This window comes from Spea bombifrons, chromosome 6 (genome assembly GCF_027358695.1).
Source record: "Spea bombifrons isolate aSpeBom1 chromosome 6, aSpeBom1.2.pri, whole genome shotgun sequence".
Lineage (NCBI taxonomy): Eukaryota > Metazoa > Chordata > Amphibia > Anura > Pelobatidae > Spea > Spea bombifrons.
The window spans coordinates 12,131,380-12,154,290 of record NC_071092.1 but is presented as its reverse complement, the minus strand read 5'-3'; the positions used below and the strand labels follow the sequence as shown (position 1 = coordinate 12,154,290).

The following is a 22,911-nucleotide window of genomic DNA, read 5'->3' as shown; positions in this document are numbered from 1 at the left end:
GAAGGAGAACTGATCCTGCTGAAGGAGCTGAGATAAGTTTGAAGTTTCTATGTTTTATCTTACACAACATTGAACATGTACATATCTACCTCTTATTTATAAAACACTTCTCCTGTGTGATCCACTAATAATTATACAATATTTCTCTTTCATATTGGCTTCAATGTAAAAAAATCAATCATCCTTGTTGCTTGTTTTTTCTTTGTCAAGGTGATTCATGTGAAAAGCCTCCACCTGTTGCAAATGGGGCTGCGTTATCGAGAAAAGTAAGATATGAACATGGTGACAGCATAGAATATGTCTGCCACAAAGGCTTCAAGAAAACAGATAACACACCATCTAAGTGTTTAGAAGGGAAGTGGTGGAACATCCCTACTTGTGTATGTAAGTAATTATGGCATTTAAAGCTATGAGAGTCATATTGGAAGTTTGCTTAATCTTGTATCTAATTGTACTTGAACAACCTCAAAACACTGTTATATATTTTTTGCTTTATCATATTTGCAATTGCACCCGGTGAATCTGCCTCAGTATGCACCAAACTTCTGACATTTACAGAAAGGTAATGTATAAAAAAAATAAAAAGAGGTGCAGACAAATCACGATGGGCCATAAATGGCCATTGGAACACAGGAGTGATGGGAGTGATAAAGGGCTATTGGAACACAGGAGTGATGAGAGTGATAAATGACCGCTGTATGCCTAGAAGAGATTCCAATAGTCATTGAAATGTGCTTTTGTTAAAGTGATCCCAAACTATATATATATATATATATATATATATATATATATATATATATATATATATATATCTTACTTAATAAACCATGGTGGCTAAATATAAAATAGCTGTCAAACACTCATAAAAACTTCAGACCAGCCTAGGGGCATGTTATACTTGGAATGTACACTTCCTTCTCTCTTCCCTCTCACATGAAATAGTGGCGTTACACACAGATCAGATTGCACAGCAGCCATTTTCAGTCAGTGTGGAGCAGTAATGCTGCAGAGGATGTATACTCCTGTATTCCTGTCAGTGATAAAGCTGATTATTAAGTAAGAGTTTAGCAAAAAGTAAGGTTTTATTTAAATACTGGCCTCATATCTAAAGCTGACAAGAACCATAACAGGGCAGTCGGCCCTGGCATGCCTTGCCCACTGGCCCCTGTTTATATATTTTTCTATGTTGACCCAGATAATATGCATTAACTCACTTACTATAGGAAATTATAATTAAAAAGAATTTCAGTACAAATGCTATTTCTTTACTTTTCAGCAACCACATGCGATTCACCGCCAAGTATTGACAATGGGCATCTGAAATATCCTGTAAAGAATGAGTATCAATCTGGTGAAAAGGTGCACTATGAATGCAGAAGTGGTTATGCGTTCCAGAACAACAAGGATGAAGCCATTTGTGAGGAAAGAGAATGGAAGTCTATACCAGTGTGCAGGAGTAGGTTTTCCTTATGCAACCAAAACATTTTTTAACTGTAACAGATAAGCATACTTTCAGGAAATACATTTATATGAAAATATATGTAAAGATACAAATTCTTATTTCTAGGTATTGTTTTACAGTAATAATATTAAACTTTAAATGGTAATGCTTTAAATGAATCTATAGACACAAGTATTAAATCCTGATTTAAAAAAAATTCAATCTACGCTTTTATGACAAAAGAGTTTGTCTTCTGTATGATGTGAATATGAGTATAACTATATTGCTAGTGGTGTTAAGGATATTCGGGTGACCTTGTGTACTGTATTGTACTGTGCTGGATAGTCATGGAATCTTGGGATCTTTATTTAATACAGACTGCGTGCCAGCACAGAGCTGCATTGTTGCCAGTGGTCATGAGAAGGTATATTTGCACATGCATGCAAATTAATACTGGGTAGGCTATGTCATACTTGATAGCTGGCCAATTCACTAACATACACTGCCACTGCAACATTTCAGGTGTCCAAAGCATGACCATAACCCTTACAATTAACATACCTCTGCCTCTCCTGTACAATATACCTATCTCTTCCTGCCCCGATGTTGCCACAGCACAGCACAACCATCCGCTAGCCTCAGTCCTAGATGAGGTAGCTCCCACTGTTGGAGTGCTTCTACTTCAACCATTGCAATCCACACAAACCTACCACTTCCAGAGATACTCATGCACTGGTCAGAATCTGTGAGAAATTATATTAGTTAAGGATTTTGAACACCTTGAATGGCGTGGCGGTATGTGTTGAATTTAGGAAATCAAATGTGAGTCCTCTTTGCTCTTAAACTCTCTTTCTCTGATAATTCATCACCATTGGCTTATTCTAGCCTAGGCTGACTATGTCTAGGATGGCAGTTCCAGACGCGTAGTTGTTCCTCTTCTGTAAAACCAGGGGGCAGATCACTCTCTTGGGCAGTCAAGTCCCCTGGAGGTCTATTATTCTGATCACAACAATTGACCCAAAAACACATCGTAGGACTGTGTCTATTATAGACTGTGTCTATTATTAGTAACACTATTAGCTATTAGCTGTTTTGTCTTGTTTTTGTTCATGATACTATATTTCACTTTTATGTGTACCATAACATTTACCTAATCTCTTTAATAATTTCATTAAATAATATTTTTATTTTTAGGAAAAGGAGAACGCTGTATCAAACCACCTACTGTTAAGTTTGGTGATTACCTTGGAGAAAGAAGGAATTATTATGAATCGGGCTCTTACGTGGAGTATAAGTGTCCAGATTTTTATAAAATGCAAGGAAATAAATTTGTGAGATGCCAGGATGGAGTATGGGGCGAGCCACCAACTTGTCTAGGTTTGTGCAAAGCTCTACTTTTAAAGCTAACTTTTGCAAATTATTAATTGTATTCGGATCAATGTAATATCTCAGTCTGTGAAAATATTAGGTATGTTGTGTTCATACTTTAACAAATGTATCATTTGACAATTATGCAAATATTAATTTTAACTAAAAAGAAATAGTATGCATTTTTAAAGGGGTTATATCTTCCCTGACATATTTAAGAAAAAAATTCAAACATTCCAGCAAGTTATTGGGAAAATAAGTCGTTGTTCAGCCTAATAAAACAAATTTAAATAAAACTGTTAGCAGGAAATGACAAGTAGGGGAGACGGGCAGGGAAAACACCACTTTCCTGATTGCTTACTTATTTAGAAAAGGAGCAGAGTATATCTCTTTTGTAGTAATACAACCTAAGTAAAAAAGTGTACAGGCAGCTGGTCAGCAAAAGAGAAATTTTGTATAAGAAACTGAAATTAATTATTTAGCGTGTATCTTCTTTCAGGAAAAGAGTGACTGGATGATTATAGGACTTAGCTAAAATGTACTGTTATACAATAAACAGCATATTTTATTCCAATTTTAAACATCTGCCAATAGGCTACATAGGATGTCTGGCATTGCTTTGTTAACATATTATTGTATATTCTAAACCACCAAAATCTTTAGGACTGGGACTCTGGACATCTTGTTGAAATAGTTCATTCACTAGTTGAGCTATCATTAAAATTAAATCAAATGCTTCCTTTGTATTTCAGAGCCTTGTACAGCAAAAGAGATTGAAATGAAGCAAAATAACATCGTACTTAGATGGGAAGCTGCTTCTAAACTCTATAGTGAACATGGAGACAATATTGAATTCGCCTGTATTCATGAACATGAAATAGCTAATAAAACAGAACTAAGAACAAAGTGTAATCAAGGCGTAATCCCGTATCCTAAGTGTGTCAAGACTGGTAAGCCCCTATATATATATATATATATATATATATATATATATGTAAATTCATGGTTACATTTTCTGTAATTGCATTCAGTGGTAAAGACTGCCACAACAAATACAAGTATTACAAACCCATCCTATATGTGTTCCATATGGGCACCTATCTGGGTGTTCTCAGGATTTAATTCATCCTTAATTTAATATTTCTCTTTGGTGCTTCCCTAGGACTGTCCCAAGGCAGTGGAACCCTTGGCCCCTCTGCACCTCTTTATCTTTGCTTTTTATGAAAGAGCAGTACATTGCTGAATTAAACTGGCTCAGTACAATCCTCCATAGTGATAATGGACCATTTTGAGAGGTGATAATAAGCAGAGCTTCAGGGATATCATTCCCTTTAATAGGGCAATTGACTCCGTGTTATGTGGCAGAGAGGCTGCTGCGCCCCTTGATCTGTTGCTCCCCTTGACCTGTTGCTTTCCTGGACCTGTAGTTTCCCTGCACCTACTGTCCTAGGCCTAACTGGAACAAAAAGTCCAATTGAACAGCGTGTAATGTAATCCTATTATTAAGCGAAAACATAAATGTGAGGGGTGAAAGCAGAGGCAGGGAACCAATACTAGAAATGTCTTACCCATTTCAAGCTATTCAAAGCTCTTAAATATAAGCCATTGGTGGCAAGATGGGGGTAAGCCCACCCAGTTATATGACATACTAAGTTATTATTAAAATATCTGCTAAAGTAAAGATGAGTTATTTTTTAGCAGTGACATTAAACTTATTTTCTGCTCTCAATTATATTATAATAAAATGTTTTATTATATATCTATTTAGTCTTTGTATTTTATACATTCACATGTAAGTATTTAAGTTGTGGGTAGCATTATATAAGTTCATACGGTTTTATTTATATTAAAAGTAGGGTTTGCAGAATCTTTTATTTTTGGTGTTGAGCGCACATTTTAAAATCCCCATTTGGTCTCTGTGTTGTACATTCTCTACTTGTGCTATCTTACAGTACAGGAGTCAGCTTTGCCCAAAAAGCGTGCTCAGCTCCTCACTTATGCAGTGAATGGACTGGTGATGGAAGTCAGTCTGATCACTTTTAGGCTAACATCTTTAGATAAAAAAGTTGTTTGTGTAGAGGGAGATAACCATTTAGTACTTTTCTCCGCATTCATAGAGTTCAAAGAGTAGGAGTATGGTAGCATGGTATTGCCTAATACGGTCATTTTTAAAATATATGGATGAGTTTTCATATTTTGAATTTGCCTATACAGTTAGATTTATTTTTATTTTGAATCTGCATATATTAATTGTATACTTTTCTGAAGCAAATGTATGTTTTGTAGGCTCTTGTTACCTATCACAATCAGAAATGAAGACCAGAAATGTGTATTTGAACAAAACTAAGGAAATCCTACCTGGAGAAACAGTTACTTTTGAGTGTTATGAAGGAATGGTCCCAGAAACCAGCCTGTCAGCAACATGTGTTAACAGAAAACTTAACTACCCAAAATGTGTGATTTCAAGTAAGTATAGGATGTGACAATATATGTCTGGATATAAATGTGTTGGATATATGTGATGGTTAGTTGTAATAAAATGTTTATACCTGGAAGGGTCTGCGGTTTGACCTACAGTCTTCAGGTGAAGCCCTGCTTCCAGGACCGGTTTAACGTAGGGGCTGATGGAGCTGCAGCTCCAGGCCCCTACCTGAAAATAGGCCCAGTCATGCGGCCGCCAGGGCTGTCTTTAATGCAGGCAAAAGGGGCAGCTTCCCCTTTAGCCCGCGGTTGCGACCGGACCCTTCATTCTAGGGGGCCCGGGCGACCCCCCACGATCACTTCCGCAGGGGCCCGCTACTTACCTGTGCGTTGCTCGCACACTATGCTGCGCGTCTGCTTCCCTTTTGCAGCACAGAGTGCGAGCAACACAGAAGGATGCAGCAGGACATCTGCACAGAGGCATGTGCTGTTCAGGTAAAGGGGTGGGGGAGGCTGTATGAATGAGTAGGGCTGCAACTAGCGATTATTTTCATAATCGATTAGTTGGCCGATTATTTTTTCGATTAATTGGATAAAGAAAATATATCCAAATATATTGTTTATTTAAAATAAAAACTTATAATTTACATTAAGATGTGTCATTAACACTTTTATCTCTATCACAATGGCATTTCTCTATTCGCCTTTTTATTTTACTGACATAATAACTAAAGCTATATTTTAACCCCTTCAATCCCCTATAGACGTACCGAGACGTCCAAAAAACGCCTACTAAGAAACCCCTATGGACGTCCCGGTACGTCCAGCCCTTCGTGCAGCGTCAGGGACACATCCCTGCCGCTACACGGGAGACCAGGTAGCAGAAGCGGGTAAGCTGTTACAGTTGAAAGTGCCCGATCGCGCGATCCCGCAGTTGCAAACGCGCGATCGGGCATTCTGTTCCGGGTTGTGTCACTGCTGAGGACCTGCATAGAGATCATAGTGTGATCGGTGCAGGGGGATCGCGGGGAGGGGAGTGAGAAAAGCAGAAAAAAAACCTAGTCCATTTAAAAAATAATATTAAATAAATCATTAAAATAATAATATAAATAATACAAAAAAAATATAATGTGAGCTGTGATGTCATTGTGACATCACTGGCATGTTCAGGAGGTCCCTAGGAGGACCTCTAACCATTTCTGTGTAAAAATAATATATAAAAAATAATATATAAAAAATTGACAAAATTGTAAAAAAATTAAAATTAAAAAAAAATAAAAAAAAATATATAAAAAAAGATAATGAAAAAAATATTAAAAAACCCTCCTGTATTACCCTCCTGCCCCCGTTCACAACCCCCAAACATGTTAAGCCATAGGCATAAAAATTATACAAAATTGTACACCTAATAGTATGCTCCCTGGAGCTGGGAAAGTCTGGAAAATCTATATAAATTAGGTATTTCTGAAATCAGGACACCTGCATTAATAAACTTGGAGGGGATTTTCCATCACTTTCAGAGGGAAAATGTAAAAAAAATTAGTTTATTTTTCTAATCTTCGCTCGTTTTTACTAAATTTCTAATTCTAAATTTTCAGCTTATCATCCAACTATGGTATCAAACGAAAGCTCTATCTCTCCTTGAAAAAACAATATATAGTTTACATGGGTACACTATTCACAGGAAAAGAGAATCATCGCTAAACCGACATACCCCAAAAATGGCAAAATTGCTCTGGGCTTTGAGGTACCAAAAACCCCTGGGATTGAAGGGGTTAAAGGTACAAGAACCCAAAACACATTATTTCTGACACTAAGTTTTACCAAAATACCAAAAAAAGTTTTACTAGTAAATATTAATTCATGTAAACAATTTTTTCATATTTAATAAAAACTATGAGAAAATGCCTCTTGTTTATATTTTCTTTTATTTGCCAACCTGCCCCAGCTTGCCACTCTGCCCCAGAAATACCTCCTATATGGCAGAGATGCCACTCTGCCCCTTGATATCCCTTATATCTCCTATATGCCTTTTAGCCCTCTATATGTCACTGATATGCCACTCTGTCCCCTGATATGCCACTGTGCACCAATATGCCTTATACCCCCTATATGCCGCTGTGCCCCCCCTGATATGTCACTGATATGCCTTTTACCCTCGATATGCCACTGATATGCCTTATACCCCTTATATGCCACCATGCCCCCTGATATGCCTTTTATCCCCGAGATGCCACTGTGCATCCTGATATGCCTTATACCCCTGATATGCCACTGTGCCCTCTGATATGCCTTATAACCCAATATGCCACTGTGCCCCCTGATATGCCTTATAGCCCCTTTATGCCACTGTGCCCCCCTGATATGCCTTATACCCCCAGATATGTCTTATGCTCCCCCTGATATAAGAAAAATTGTCAGCGCTAAAATAGATATAAAAATATATGCTTTAATAAATATAAACAAAAAGAATAGATAATACACAATAGAATATAAATATATATATACAAATATATGAACAATACAAACAATAAATCAAATATTACAGCAATCAAACAATAAAAAACACAAATTAAAGAGTGCACATAATTAATAGATACCAAACACATTCTACCTGCCCCACCAGGGGTTAGTATATCAACAGAAGAAACACAGGGCTAATGAGCATAAAAATAAAGATAATACTCCAGGCTTATTTTACCCAGTGGTGCTTATTTGCCCCGTTTTTCTTCTGTTGATATGTTAACCCCTGGTGGGGCAGGTAGAAGTGGAAGTGAAGGGAAGTAGCGGAGGTTGCGCACATCGCACACCAAAATCCAAATCCCCTGCAGCGCTGCAGGGGACCTGGATCCTCTCTGGCAGCAGGTGGGGGTCTGCGATGCGCGCAGACAGCCTCCGCTTCTCCCCTCCACTTCCATGATGGAGCACCGGAAGGTCACGTTCAGTAATAGAAGCCCCAGCGGAAGAGGAGGAGAGAAGCGGAGGATGTTTTTCCGAGCATTTGTTCTGAAAAAAATAATTTTATAAATCGAGACAAATCGATTCAACTAATCGATAATGAAAATCGTTGAAAACTATTTTCATAATCGATTTATATCGATTTTATCGATTCGTTGTCGAAGCCCTATGAATGAGTATGTGATATTGAGTGAATAAATGAATGAATTAATGAGTATATGAATGAGGGAATGAATGAGCATCTGTGAATGAGGGAATGAATATATATAAATGAGTATCTGAATGAGGGAACTAATGAGTTTCTGTGAATGAATCAATATCTGAATAAGTGAATGAGTATCTGTGAATTAATATTTGTGAATAAGTGAATAGCATGGCACAGGGAAGCTGTTTTGGGGGCAGAAATGCCATGGGCTGGCTGTTTTGGGGCAGAGATGCCACGGGCTGGCTGTTTTGGGAGCAGAGATGCCACAGGGAGGCTGTTTTGGGGCAGAGATGCCACAGGCAGGCTGTTTTGCGGGCAGAGATGCCACAGGCAGGTTGTTTTGGGGGCAAAGATGCAGCAGGCAGGCTGTTTTGGGGGGCAAAGATACAGCAGGCAGGCTGTTTTGGGGCAAAGATGGCAAGTCCTATGCTTCCAATCTGGGTGCTAGGCAGGTCCTGTGGACACAATCTGGGTGCCAGGGCTGATTTAATACTAAAGCTGGATGGGTGGCATAAATAGACAATGTGGGGCTGGATGGGAGCAATACGCAAGTGTGTGGGGTAGGGCTGAAACAACAAATCGATAAAATCGATAGTAATCGACGACGGAAATTATTGTCGACGACTTCCGTTATCGATTAATCGAGTGATCGATTCGTTGTTGGAGCACTCGGCTCGTTTTACCTCCTCCGTGAGCGTTTCCCGGCTTCTGCTACGTGCTCTGCAGTCTCCGCCTTCTTTGAGCTACGTGACACACTTCAATTAAGAAAGGATGTTGGTCTGCAGTTCGAATAAAGTTTTCAACTTCTTGAAGCTTGGAAGTGGAACGAGTCCATGGCTGAGGTAAGTGATTCTCTATGTGTGAATGTCTATGTGTGAGTGTCAGAGTGGGAGACTGGGGCAAAGTGAGTGGTTTAGCTATTAAAACTAGTTTGATAAATATTGTGTTTGGGTTCTTGTACTTTGAAAATATTGTTTTTTATTACATCATAACAAAACAAGAATGTTAATGTAAATTTTAAGTTGTTTTTTAACATCCAGTTCATTAAATTTTAAATAAACGAAAAGTTTGCATATTTTTTTTTCCATCCGATTAATCGATTAATCGAAAAAATAATCGGCCAACTAATCGATTATTAAAATAATCGTTAGTTGCAGCCCTAGTGTGGGGGCATGAATTCACATGGGGGTGCTGGTTGAGGCATCACATAAATCAATACTAAAGGGGGGCTGTCTGGTGGGATAAATATACAATGTGGGGCTGGCTGGGGGGTGGCTCGCTGGAGTGCACAAATACATGTGGGGGCTGGTGGCATCGATACCCGAGGGAGGAGCAGGCTGGGGGCATAGATACACACAGGGCTGGCTGGAGGCGATACACAAGGGGGCAAAAACACAAAAGACATAAGCAGTGTGGAAAATGTTTTTAAAAAACATTAACTCGTCCGGATGTGGTTGTCAATGTGGCAGAGCCTGTCCTGGTGTGTGTGTTGGTGTGGCAGAGTCTGGCCTGGTGTGTGTTGGGTGTCAGTGTGGCAGAGCCACACCGTCCTGATGTGTGTGTTTGGGTGTTGGTGTTGCAGAACCCGTTCTGTTGTGTGCGTTTGAGTGTCAGTGTGGCAGAGCCCATCCTGGTGTGTGCGTTTGGGTGTCAGTGGGGCAGAGTCTGTTCTGGTGTGTGTTTTTGGGTGTCGGTGTAGCAGAGCCTGTCCGGTGTGTGTTTGGGGGTCGGTGTGGCAGATCCTGTCCTGGTGTGTCTGGTTGGTCATGTGTTTCCTGGCACTTTACTTATTGTAGGAATAAATTGAATTATTTCAGTTTTACTTATCCAGAGATAAAACGCCTCCTGAATTTGTAGGAAAACTTTCTAGGCCCAGAAATCAGTGAGAGGAAAAGTAAAGGATTTGTGTTATTTGTGGCGCTAAATTGTGGCTTCAGGTGTATCATGACTTTTTTAGTATACTGATGTACTCCCAATCCCATCACATAAGATTATATTTTATACTATCTTCCTAGCACTGATGTTCTCTTTATCCAGTACACATGGATGCTGAAGATTTTCTGTCTATTTTATTTCCGTAAAAAGGCCCACCAAAATCCTCAGCACCAGGCCGATGATGCTATTAATCCGACCCTGCCTGCTTCTCCGGTCTCTAGTTTGGTTTCTTCTTTCTCCAAGCAGAGAAGTGGTGTTTGGCTCCCTCTCCTAGCCAACTTTCTAACTACTCACCACACACTCAAGGCTAGTCCCACCTCAGCACTACCACAAAAGAGACAGCTCCAAGTGAGAATATTACTATTTCTTTTATTTGGCTATATATGACCATAAATGACTGAATGTACAACTTGTAACAAAGTTCTACATTACAAACACACTGCCTAGTAATGTTGAAATGTCCAAACCTTTCCCAAAAATAATTATTTAATAACATTATATATTTTCATAGGATAACAAATTGCCATGTGATTCAGTAGCATGACCTGAAAGGAGTTGTGGAGTTCTTGTGTCTTTTTGTGTTGAAAACTTCAGAGGAAATAATAACTGTCTTTCCAATTATTCAGTTATGTGTTTTGTAGACTGTGGGGTGGCAGCAGCAGTCTTTTTGTTTAGGGTTGGGGATTTAAATTTAGGCCTATGTAAAGTCTCAACACTGTCCCATTAGAAGTAACTCCCTTTTGTTTTGCATTTGTTTTTCTTGTTGCAGAAAAATGTACATCTGTTCCTGAAATTCTGAATGGGAAGATTAGGAATGGACTACAAGACAGCTATGAGTCAGGCTCATCTGTTGAATTTGAATGTAATGAGAATTATATGCTCTCAGGGTCTATAAATGTTAAATGTGAAAATGGTATCTGGGTTGACCTTCCGCGATGTCTTAGTAAGTACTGTGTAAACTGCTTGTTTATCAAAAACTACATCTTTTTTATGGACAGTAAAATGAAAATCAATTTTTTCAGGACCATGCAAAATTTTGAAAAAAGACCTTAATGAAAAAAATATTGCACTGCAGTCATCAGATGATCTGGATAAGATTTATAAAGATGGTGAGGAGGTTGAGATTAAGTGCAATTCAGGATTCCGAAATCCAAATCCATCATCTTCTCTAAAAGGGGAATGCAGTGATGGTACAATGAAATACCAAAGGTGTTTCTCAGGGTGTAAGTATAAATTACTATATTTATTTGTTTGTTTATTTATTTTCTTCTGCACAATGTGTTACTATTCCTTCTTGGCAACAAAAAAAAAATATTTGTGTAAATATTTCAGCATTAAAGGATCATTTCTTCAAAATGGTTTTATAGTCAAACAATTGTTATGCAATCTGTGGAAAACTAAAATGTCACCATGCTCACCCCCCATCATCATTCTGCCTCCTGGTATTTGATATCAGGGGCTAACCCCATCCCTTCATTTGGCTAGCCCTACCCCAACGTTACTAACCCTACCCAGACATGAAGCTACTCCCTCAGAAATAGCAGAGCTCCAGGAAGCCAATCCCAAGATCTTTCCATGTATGGTACAATTATATCTTTTGTCATTAAGGGACAGTCATGGACATGTCACTAATTGGTTAATATTTTGAACTTTAATGTTGATAAATAGTTCATTTTTTTGTTATAGCAACATGTCGGTTAAATCAAGACCAATTTGATGAGTTTAATTTGGAGCTGGATCCTGTGCACAATGACATTTATTATGGAGATGGTGAAGATGTTATATTCAAATGTAAGATGGGATTTTCTAGTACATCAGAACTGACCCGAAAATGTACCAAGACTCAACTGACTTATCCACGATGCATACCAAGTGGTAAGTAGAATCCTTATATCTCTATGTTTTTGTTATTTTACCATTTTTTTCCATCGCTATCCTGATATGTTCCATAAAATAGAAATTACCCTTATCTGCCCTATTATCAATGCACTTTGTGAAAGATGCAATTCTGTCATAGTAATGGCTTATGTAAATTGACACATTTTAAGTAACCATACACTGTTCTTTTCAGTTTATTTCCTATATTATGTTGTTACTATAGTTCTATGGTAATTCCTATAAGAAAATAGAGTTTCACACTTTAGGTTGTTTATATGATTTATTAACACTCAATTTACATTGTTTTGTTGTAAGTGAAAGGACAACACCAACAATATAAACTTTTAACAAAATGTGTCAAGCAGACATGGTAGATTTACTGGCACCAATCAGACCATGGGCCAAGTCCAGCCTTGTGGCCCTATATTATAGTGGCTAATACCAAATTTAGCTGACTGTGTGTTCAATGTGCACTGGCCAGTTGTGTCCAAAACAGATTACATACAAATGTATACAAATCCCTTAAAAGGAGCACCCACGTAGGGTGTTAATGTGTAAGAGCTTGCTATTCTAGCCAACCCTGATGCCTATTTATGGAATTGCAGGGCAAGCACATGTAAGAGCTTAAGGTAGTGGCCTCAAATTTCAAAATCAGATTGACCCTCTCGTCAAGCATCCTCCACAGGCTGATATATATAATGACACATGTTCAAATGAGTTTTAATATGAATTAATATATTATGGGGAGTGCTACCATATAGGGAGCTAGGTGGCTGCCTTGGAAACTGAGGGTTTATTTCAACAATGTAGTGTTTTTTTTCTGGTGAGTTGTGATTTCAGATAAAAATGAGTGCGGCACATCTCACAATTATTATTTGGCTTTAACCCAGATGTTTTTGAAAGTCACTGTGAGAAAACACTAAGCTCTCTTACATGATGTTGTAAGTCGCGCACTAGGGAAACCCCTTGCACAGTCGAAAGGGCTGCCTCCTGGTATTGTTCATGTTAGTAAACCAGTGCATGCAGGAGGTGGTTGCCGGAGGTGGTTTCCCTATGGTGCTAATGGAAACTAAACACCTGCACTTATCATAACTTTAACTGTATTGTACTAAATGCATATCATTTAGATTAATATTTTGTTTTCTAGGAGGATCTCCGGTATGAACTAAAGGCAAAAAGCAAGATAATCCAGACCTCTCAACTATATTCACGCATTTTTTCCAGATGTATATATTCAACAATTCCAATCTGCAGAAAGCATTAATGGCTGAGATGTTACTCTGGTTATAAATCAAAAGTTCCACATGTTCTATATACTGCATTTAAAAAAAAAAAAAATTTTGTTCTCTAACTTTGTACTGTAAAATGACTGAAATAATCATCTACACAGGAAACACTTTCAGACTATATTACAGAATTAAAAAAGTGTGGCAACCTGCTACATTTGTGTTTTTGTTTGTTTTATTTTTAGATAATACATAGTTCGGCTGATACTAATTTGACCTTACCATTTTTGGGAGAAAAAAACGCGCACAGATTCAGAGTATAATTTAGATTATTTATAGACATGACACCACCACACCATCTTCTTATGCCATTCCCATTAATGTTGGCACAAATTTTTAAACTGTATTGCAAATGGAAAAAACTAGGAATCTGAAAAAATAAATTAACTTATAAATGAATTAAATAAGTTTAACTAAATAACGTTCACTGAACAGATATGGTACAGCGTAACTCCTGTATGACTGTATACTGAGCCAGACATTGATGGTGGTACAGCTTTCACTATACATTAAGCTAGACATTGACATGGTAGGCCTCTGCCCCTAAAACAGCCTGTGCCACCGCTGCCCCTAGCATCACTAGGACGAGGCACACGTCTATACAGCCCGACGGTGGCACTGTGTGAGGAAATCCTTTTTCTGCCCAGGGGAAAAAGGAACGTGGGTGGGAAAAAAAATGTTTCACACAGTGTGCGCTGCCACGGCGGTAAGCTGAGGGCCCACATTAGGCTGCCTTTGCGGCACCCCCCTGATGAATGGTACCCAGGCAGAAGCCAGCTATAAATCCACCCCCATGAAACCATATATTCTTGAGAAGTAGAAACTCAAGGTATTTATTTGGCGTCCTTTGAAGACAGTTTGCCACAAATATATGCCATACGTTGAGTATTTTTTTCAGCATTTTTTTGTGTATGCTGCTTTGCTGTTTTTCTTAAACAGCTTATGTGCAGCTAAAAATAAAACCCCCAAAGCATGTTCAGCTTTATCTACATAATTGCAAAAATACATACAATATCTCACAAAAGTGAGTACACCCCTCATATTTTTGTAAATATTTTATTATATCTTTTCATGTGACAACACTAAAGAAACGACACTCTGCTACAATGTAGCAGTCAATGTACAGCCTGTATAACAGTGTAAATTTGCTGTCCCCTCAAATATAACTCAAAACACAGCCATTAATGTCTAAACCTTGGCAACAAAAGTGAGTACACCCCTAAGTGGAAATGTCCAAATTGGCCCCAAAGTCTCAATATTTTGTGTGGCCACCATTGGTTTCCAGCACTGCCTTAACCCTCTTGGACATGAAGTCCACCAGAGCTTCAAAGGTTGCCACTGGAGTCCTCTTACACTCCTCCATGATGACATCAAGGAGCTGGCGGATGTTAGAGACCTTGAGGTCCCCCACCTTACGCTTGAGTTTGCCCCACAGATGCTCAATAGGGCAATAGGGTTTAGGTCTGGAGAAATGCTTGGCCAGTCCATTATCTTTACCCTCAGCTTCTTTAGCAAGGCAGTGGTCATCTTGGAGGTGTTTTTGGGGTCGTTACCATGTTGGAATACTGCCATGCAGCCCAGTCTCTGAAGGGAGGGGATCATGCTCTGCTTCAGTATGTCACAGTACAGCAAGAGAGTGTGAGAGCGATAACACCAAATTTAACACACCTGCTCCCCATTCACACCTGAGACCTTGTAACGCTAATGAGCCACATGACAGTGTGGAGGGGAAATGGCTAATTGGGCCCAATTTGGATATTTCCACTTGGGTGTACTCACTTGTTGCCAAGGTTTTTTGGTACCTCAAAGCCCAGAGCAATTATGCCATTTTTGGGGTATGTTGGTTTAGCGATGATTCTCTTTTCCTGTGAATAGTGTACCCATATAAACTATATATTGTTTTTTCAAGGAGAGATAAAGCTTTCGTTTGATACCATAGTTGGATGATTAGCTGAAAATTTAGAATGAGAAATTTAGTAAAAACTAGCGAAGATTAGAAAAATAAACTATTTTTTTTTACATTTTCCCTCTGAATCCTCACAAAATTAGGTAAAGTGATGGAAAATCCCTCCAAGTTTATTAATTCAGGTGTCCTGATTTCAAAAATACCAAATTTATATAGATTTTCCAGACTTTCCCAGCACCAGGGAGCATACTATAAGGTGTACAATTTTGTATAATTTTTATGCCTATGGCTTAACGGGTTTGGGGGTTGTGAACGGGGGCAGAAGGGTTATACTGGCTAGATGTTATGCTAGGGCAATGGGAAGTAAGTTTTTTTTAATAATTTTTTTATTATCTTTTTTTATATATATTTTTTTTTAATTTTAATTTTTTTACATTTTTTTATTTTTTATATATTATTTTTTACACAGAAATGGTTAGAGGTCCTCCTAGTGACCTCCTGAACATGCCAGTGATGTCACAATGACATCACACCTCACATTATAAAAAAAAATTTTTATTATTTATATTATTATTTTAATGATTTATTTAATATTATTTTATAAATGAATTAACTTTTTTTTTTCTGCTTTTCTCTTTCAGGACGGGAGGGGGAGTGAGAGAGATGGTTTCTCACTCCCCTCCCCGTGATCCCCCTGCACCGATCACACTGTGATCTCTATGCAGGTCCTCACAGACCTCACAGGGAATGCCCGATCGCGCGTTTGCAACTGCGCGATTGCGCGATCGGGCACTTTCAACGGTAACAGCTTACCGGCTTTAATGCCGGAAGCTGTTACGGGAGATCGGGCAGCAGAAAGCCGCGATGCCGGCTTCTGCTGCCAGGGGGGAGTCCAGGCTGTCAAACGACAGCCTGGTCTCCCGTGCAGCGGCAGGGATGTGTCCCTGACGCTGCACGAAGGGCTGGACGTACCGGGACGTCCATAGGGGTTTCTTTGTGGGCGTTTTTTGGACGTCCCGGTACGTCTATAGGGGAATGAAGGGGTTCATGGCTGTGTGTTGTTATTTTGATGGGAAAACTAAATTTACACTGTTATACAAACTGTACACTCTCTACTTTACATTATACCAGTGTGCCATTTCTTCATTGTTGTTACATGAAACTATAAAATAAAATATTTACAAAAATGTTAGGGTGGTACTTTTGTGAGATACTGTAAATAGTATAGGTGTCTTGTGGTTTTTAGACCTTACAGGGCAAAAATAATGTTTCCAATGGATATTTTACATTGTTTTGGGGTCCATATCACACTTTAGCACTTTAGCAGTGCACATCTCAAACTTTTTCCACCAAAGCATCGGTTTTTTAAAATAAAACCCATGAGTATTTCCAAGAATTTCATGCACTCACTTTGCTACCAGTTTCTGCTGGGCTAAGTAGAAGTTTTTTCAGCACCCCAGGTAGCTGAATGGTGCTTTAGCTTAGTATATATTTTGAAATATAAAAAAAGATATAATCTTTAAAAAAAACTAAGAATGTGCCATTTTCTTTGAAGAACTTAAAGTGGCAGATGACAAATTTAAGAACTGTGCAGCACATGCAACTATAGGTTTACCGATAATATTGGCCAAAACCTTCTACATTCATTTGTTCCAGTTGAATCGGGACACCTTAGAGGATCTAGATGAGTTTTTCCCATCATAAATACAAAAGTATACCCTGTGCTACAAAGTTTACAGAATTTTATACCATATCTTAAGCATTGTTCCCTCTAATTTTTCTTAGGTGGTGTGCGCAAAAAATTTCTCTTGTGCAAAAAATTTTCCAGAGCCAAAGTTTTGTGCGCACAATATGCTTCTGCAAATGTTCAATTTAAATTGTTATTCTATATTTTTGGAACAGCTCGCTCATGGTTAATAACACTACATTATAGTGTGATAATGTAGTATTAGTTACACAACAGTATTACTTACTGTAATGTTTTTTTAAAGGTGAAATTCTCACTGCATAAGTAAATTATGAGCGGATCACGAGCGGAGACTCTAGGCCGCATAAAGGATAAAAAAAAATTGGGAAAAACTGTTGTGCGCACCTGGGGCACCTGGGGCGGATCCTGTAAGTGGGACCCCCACACACACTTTGAAACTGCATAGCTTCTATTGTTAGGCAAACATTGACAGGGGTACAGCATAACTGTTATAATTATTTACTAAGGCAGACATTGACGGTGGTACAGCATAACTGCTAACATTATATAGTGAGGCAAACATTGACAGTGGTACAGCATAACTGCTATCACTATATACTGAGGCAAACATTGACGGTGGTACAGCATAACTGCTATCATTATATACTGAGGCAAACACTGACGGTGGTACAGCAGAACATCTATCACTATATACTGAGGCACGCACTGACTGTGGTACAGCATAACACCTATCACTATATAGAGAGGCACACATCGACCGTGGTACAACATAACACCTATCACTATACATTGAGCCAGACATTGACAATAATGCAGCATAACCCCAATCACTATATACTAAGCCAAACATTGATGTGGTGTAGGCCTACCACTTTAGTCTCTGGCCTAGTATGTATATATATATATATATATATATATATATATATATATATATATATATATGCACCGAAATGAAAATTCTGGACCTGAAAATTTAGCATTCATTTGACTGAAACCGAAAATGACCCCCCACACCTTTAAAAACAAAAATAAAAAAAGCAATTTTATTAACCCCTGAAGGGTTAATATAAGTGATTTTCTTCTTTCTCATTTCGTGCTCCCACACATATTATATATTGTTTTTTTCAGGACAAACAGGGCTTTCTTTAGATACCATTCATTTTATCATATCATCTAATTTACTATAAAAAAAATGATAAAATGTGGGGATTTTTTGTTAAAAAATTACTTTTTCTCACTTTTTAAACAAAAAACTTTTACTCATCTGCAAAAACGAATGAAAAAAACTGCTAAATAGATTCTACTATTTGTCCTGAGTTTAGAAATACCCAATGTTTTTATGTTGTTTTTGCTTTTTTCTGCACGTTATGGGGCAATAAGTACAGGTAGCGTTTTGCTATTTCAAAACCTTTTTTTCCCAAATCTGGTAATTCTTCCCCCCATGTGCCATTTCTGGTATCTTTGAAGCCTGCCAATGCAATTTACCCCATCAAATGATATATTTTTAAAAACTAGACACCCCATGGTATTTCAAATGCTGGTAATTTAACCCTTTCCATGCACTAATTTTACCACCAGCCTTTGTGAAACTTTATGGTACGTTGTACTTCAGGTATAAATTTATCGCTCCTGGTATATGTCAAACAACACCCCAATATGTGTTCAGTAACATCTCCTGAGCGCAGTGATACCCCACATGCATGGGTTTGTTGGGTTATTTGGGAGGTAAAAGGCCGCCTTTGTGAGGTGTGTATTTTTAGGCCATTTAGACATCTGATCCTACTGCCCCCATGTCCCATATTTGGGACATCTTTGAACCCGGCCAATTCGATTTATCCCATCCACTCATGCATTTTTTAATACAAGACACCCTATGGGCATTTGTAATGCCAATATTTTAACTCTTTCAATGCTGGAATTTTTATAAAGATAAAGAATTTTAGGACTTGCTTATTAATTTTTTTTTTTTTTTTGGTGACAGTGGGGATTTTTACATGTTACCATATTATTTTAATTTTTTTAAACATTTTTGAACAATTGTTTTAAATTATTTTTTTTTTATTTTTTTTTTACTAATCACTCAGTGAGCTGGGCTCCATTGACCTTTCATGGTTGGATGCAGTACCTGCATTCAACCTGCATGAGGAGCTCGAGAATTCACAAGAGGGTCTGGATAGACCCTCTATGAACTCATATCTATTGTTGATGCCATCCTATGAATGACGGCAACGTCATTTACAGGATGGCACTTGTGGTTGCTCTTCAGAGCAATCACAAGGCTTTCGGGGTAGGGGAGTAGTGTTGCTGACATGCCTCGATATCGAGGCATGTCACCAGAATCAGGAATCTGCACACACTCCCACAGGAACTCAGGTGCTTAGCTGTGCCAGTCAGGGCCAGCTCCCCAGTAAATCAAAATAGAAAAAGGCTCCAGGCACTCAAGGGTTCCATCAGGCAGATTTTTTGAAAAAGACGAACAACAACGTTTCGACCTCACGATGAGGTCTTTATCAACTTGAGGCATGTCAGCAACACGGTTTATGCTTAGGAAGCGATTCCGATCGCTTCCTAAGCTGTTTTAGCCGATCTTTGATGATCGGTGCGGCGGCGGCTTTTTTTTTCATTTTAAGCCGGTTGGAGGGAGATCCTTGATCTCCCCAACCGAGCCTGCTCCTCTATCGGAGGACATTACTGTGCACACAACTGGTAGCGGACCGCCCCCCTTCGGTACGCTACTGGTTGTGCGCACAATTTTTGTTCGTGTGCGCTCCCTCTGAAAGCTATGTGCGCGCGCACAAGCGCACAGCTTAGAGGGAACACTGATCTTAAGCCTTTTTGATGGTATGTATTGTTTGAAAAGCAATCTGCCTTTAAATCATAAACAGTGTTGTGAAAAAGAAAGTACACTCTCTTATTGTTATTATATGATTTTACATACCAGGATATAATAGCAATCATCTTTTTCTTAACAGGTCTAACAATTAGGTAAATACAACCTCAGATGAACAACACATGACATATTACACCGGGGTCATGATTTATTAAAAATAAAGCCAAAATGGAGAAGCCAAAATGCACCCTTAATGCTTCCTTAGGAATTAAGATGCCAAGTAGCATACAGGTGCTGCTAACCAAATGCTCCTGATTAATTGATCATCAGCAAGTGTGACTACCTCTATAAAAGCCTAAGTTTTAGAAGTTTGCTGGTCTGGAGCATTTAGGTGTGTGTTAACACAATGCCAAAGAGGAAATACACCACCAATGATCTTAGAGAAGCAATTGTTGTAATCTGGGAAGGGTTATAAGGCCATTTCCAAACAATGACAGTGAGAAAGATAATTTAAAGTGGAAAACATTTAGGACAGTTGCCAATCTTCCAAGTAGTGGATGTCCCAGCAAACTCACCCCAATTTCAGAGAAATTGCAAAAAACCCAAGAGACTCTAAAGGCTTAAATTAGCTTGGTAAATGTTAAAGTTCATGACGGTTGTCAGGAACTGGGCAAGCAGGCCGTCTGTTCACCGGCATAGCTGAGGGAAGATACAGACAGGCGCAATGAAAGACACCACAGGCAGGATACTATGCTATAAGCTATATAGAAGATGTTGGTATGAAAAACAAGTAGAGGTGGTAAGTCTCTTGGCAGGGAACCAGGCACACTTGGCTTCGGAGCCCACTGGCAGGGCATTCGGCTTGGGAGCCCAGGAACAATTCAAGATAAGGTACACAGAAAGCCAATAACAAGTCAGGATCAGGTACAGGGCCAGAGAAAAATGGTCCTCTAACTTCAATGCAAAGGCCTTGACTGAAGGGCTGGGCAGGTTTATATAGGCAGGCTCAATCCAGGAACAAGGTTCTGCTGCTTGTAATAATGAGGTTTGTGTGCTCCAGAGCGAGAAGGGTGGCCACTAGTGGTAGTAAAGCAACATGAGCGTCAATAATTAGTGTAAACTCCAGGCTGTGTAGGGTGGAACTTGGCAACAGTGCAATTATAAAAATAACGAACAAGTATGGTTTGTTTAAAAGGTTTTCCAGGAGAAAGCTTCTTCTCTACTAAAAAGAACACTGCAGCACGGCTTAGGTTTGCAATGTTGCATCTGGACAAACCACAATACTTTGGGAACAATGTCCTTTGGACAGACAAGAGCAAAGTAGAGATGTTTGGCCATAATGCACAGACTGATAAAGTCATACGGAAAATTAATATTCCAGGTTATTGTTGCTAAAGATGGTTCTACAAGCTATTCAATCATGAGATGTACTTAGTTTTTCACACATGGCTTCTCCACAGGGGCGTACCTAGAGTATTTGGCACCCGGGGCGGATCCTGTAAGTGGCACCCCCCCCCCAAATGTAAAGACATCTACAAAATTATGTTGGCAATAATATTTATTGCACCAATTTGTAAACTGTATGTCAACTGTAAACAACAAGAAATCTGAAAAAATAAATTAATAACTTATAAGTAAAATAAATATGTTTAAATAACATTTACTGAACATATAATAGTGTTTTCTTTAATAACCCCCCCAAAAAAACAACAAACACAACAAGTTTCTAAGAAGACCTAACAAATGAGTGACAAACATTACAAATTAAGTACTGGCTAAGCAGCTAAAGACACTATAAACTAAAAAAAAATCTGATATTATAATCAGGAGTCACCATAACATTGTTCTCTTTTTATTTAAGCATTTGCATATATAGTGGTGTTGCCATGTCTACTCATGATTATATATACCATATGAACTAGACACTGACTGTGGTATAGCATGACACCTATCACTATATACTGAGCCAGGCAGTGACGGTGGTACAGCATAATGCCTATCACTCTATACTGAGACAGACATTGACGGTGGTGCAGCTTAAGTAATTTCATTATATATTGAGGCAAACATTACAGTGAAACAGCATAACTCCTATCACTATACACTGAGCCAGATACTACAGTGGAACAGCATAACACCTATCACTATAACTGAGCCAGATATTGATGGTGGTACAGCATAACCGCTATCTTTATATACTGAGCTAGACACTTATAGTAGTACAACATAACTATCATTATACACTGAGGCAGACATTGACAGTTGTGCAGCACAACTGCTATCATTATATACTGAGACACGCGCTGATAGTAGTACAACATAACTGTTTCCATTATATACTGAGGCACGCGCTGACGGTGGTACAACATAACTGTTAATATATACTGAGGCCCACATTGCCGGTGATACAGGATAACACCTATCACTTTATAGTGAGCACACATTGACGGTGGGGCAGCGTAATCCATATCACTATACATTGAGCCTGACATTTACAATAATGCAGCATAACCCATATCACTATATACAAAGCCATTGATGTGGTGTAGGCCTACCACTTCAGTGTCTGGCTTAGTATATAGTGGTAGGGGTTATGCTGCATTATTGTAAATGTCTAGATCGATGTATAGTGATAGGGATTATGTTGTACTGCCCTCAACTGCAGATCAGGGGAAGACTGTGAGAGTCAGTACAGCCTTCCCTTCTTCTGACTGCACCGTGACATTGGGAGGTCCTCTCCCCGTAATCATCCCCAGTCCATTTGTCCCCTACGTCACTAAACCACAACTCTCTTTTAATTACTCCCTGTAGTTCAGGTATAGATCAAATAAACAACACATGGAAACAGCACGTGCAACTGAATAAGACATAAATATCCTGTATTTACAGGTATACATAAATAATGTATGGAAACATAGCATTGCAGGTATAAATCAATAGAACACACAAACCCAGCATTGCAGGTATAGATCAAC

The 22,911-nt window shown here is 38.7% G+C and overlaps 1 protein-coding gene across 5 annotated transcripts in view; it reads left to right on the top strand.

Annotated features, from left to right (window-relative positions):
- Positions 1 to 22,911, top strand: part of LOC128500160 (coagulation factor XIII B chain-like) — a 169,962-nt gene that overhangs the window by 76,341 nt on the left and 70,710 nt on the right. For 2 of the 5 annotated variants that reach the window (XM_053469205.1, XM_053469201.1), the window contains 8 exons: positions 211 to 384; positions 1,277 to 1,456; positions 2,636 to 2,818; positions 3,562 to 3,759; positions 5,096 to 5,275; positions 11,098 to 11,271; positions 11,351 to 11,551; positions 12,015 to 12,699. The exons of the other annotated variants lie outside the window; for them this stretch is intronic. In XM_053469205.1, the coding sequence (XP_053325180.1) occupies positions 211 to 384; positions 1,277 to 1,456; positions 2,636 to 2,818; positions 3,562 to 3,759; positions 5,096 to 5,275; positions 11,098 to 11,271; positions 11,351 to 11,551; positions 12,015 to 12,211 (1,487 nt within the window). In that variant the 3' untranslated portion in view covers positions 12,212 to 12,699. Of the gene's footprint in view, positions 1 to 210; positions 385 to 1,276; positions 1,457 to 2,635; positions 2,819 to 3,561; positions 3,760 to 5,095; positions 5,276 to 11,097; positions 11,272 to 11,350; positions 11,552 to 12,014; positions 12,700 to 22,911 lie in introns of those variants that run through there. 5 annotated transcript variants of the gene reach the window in all.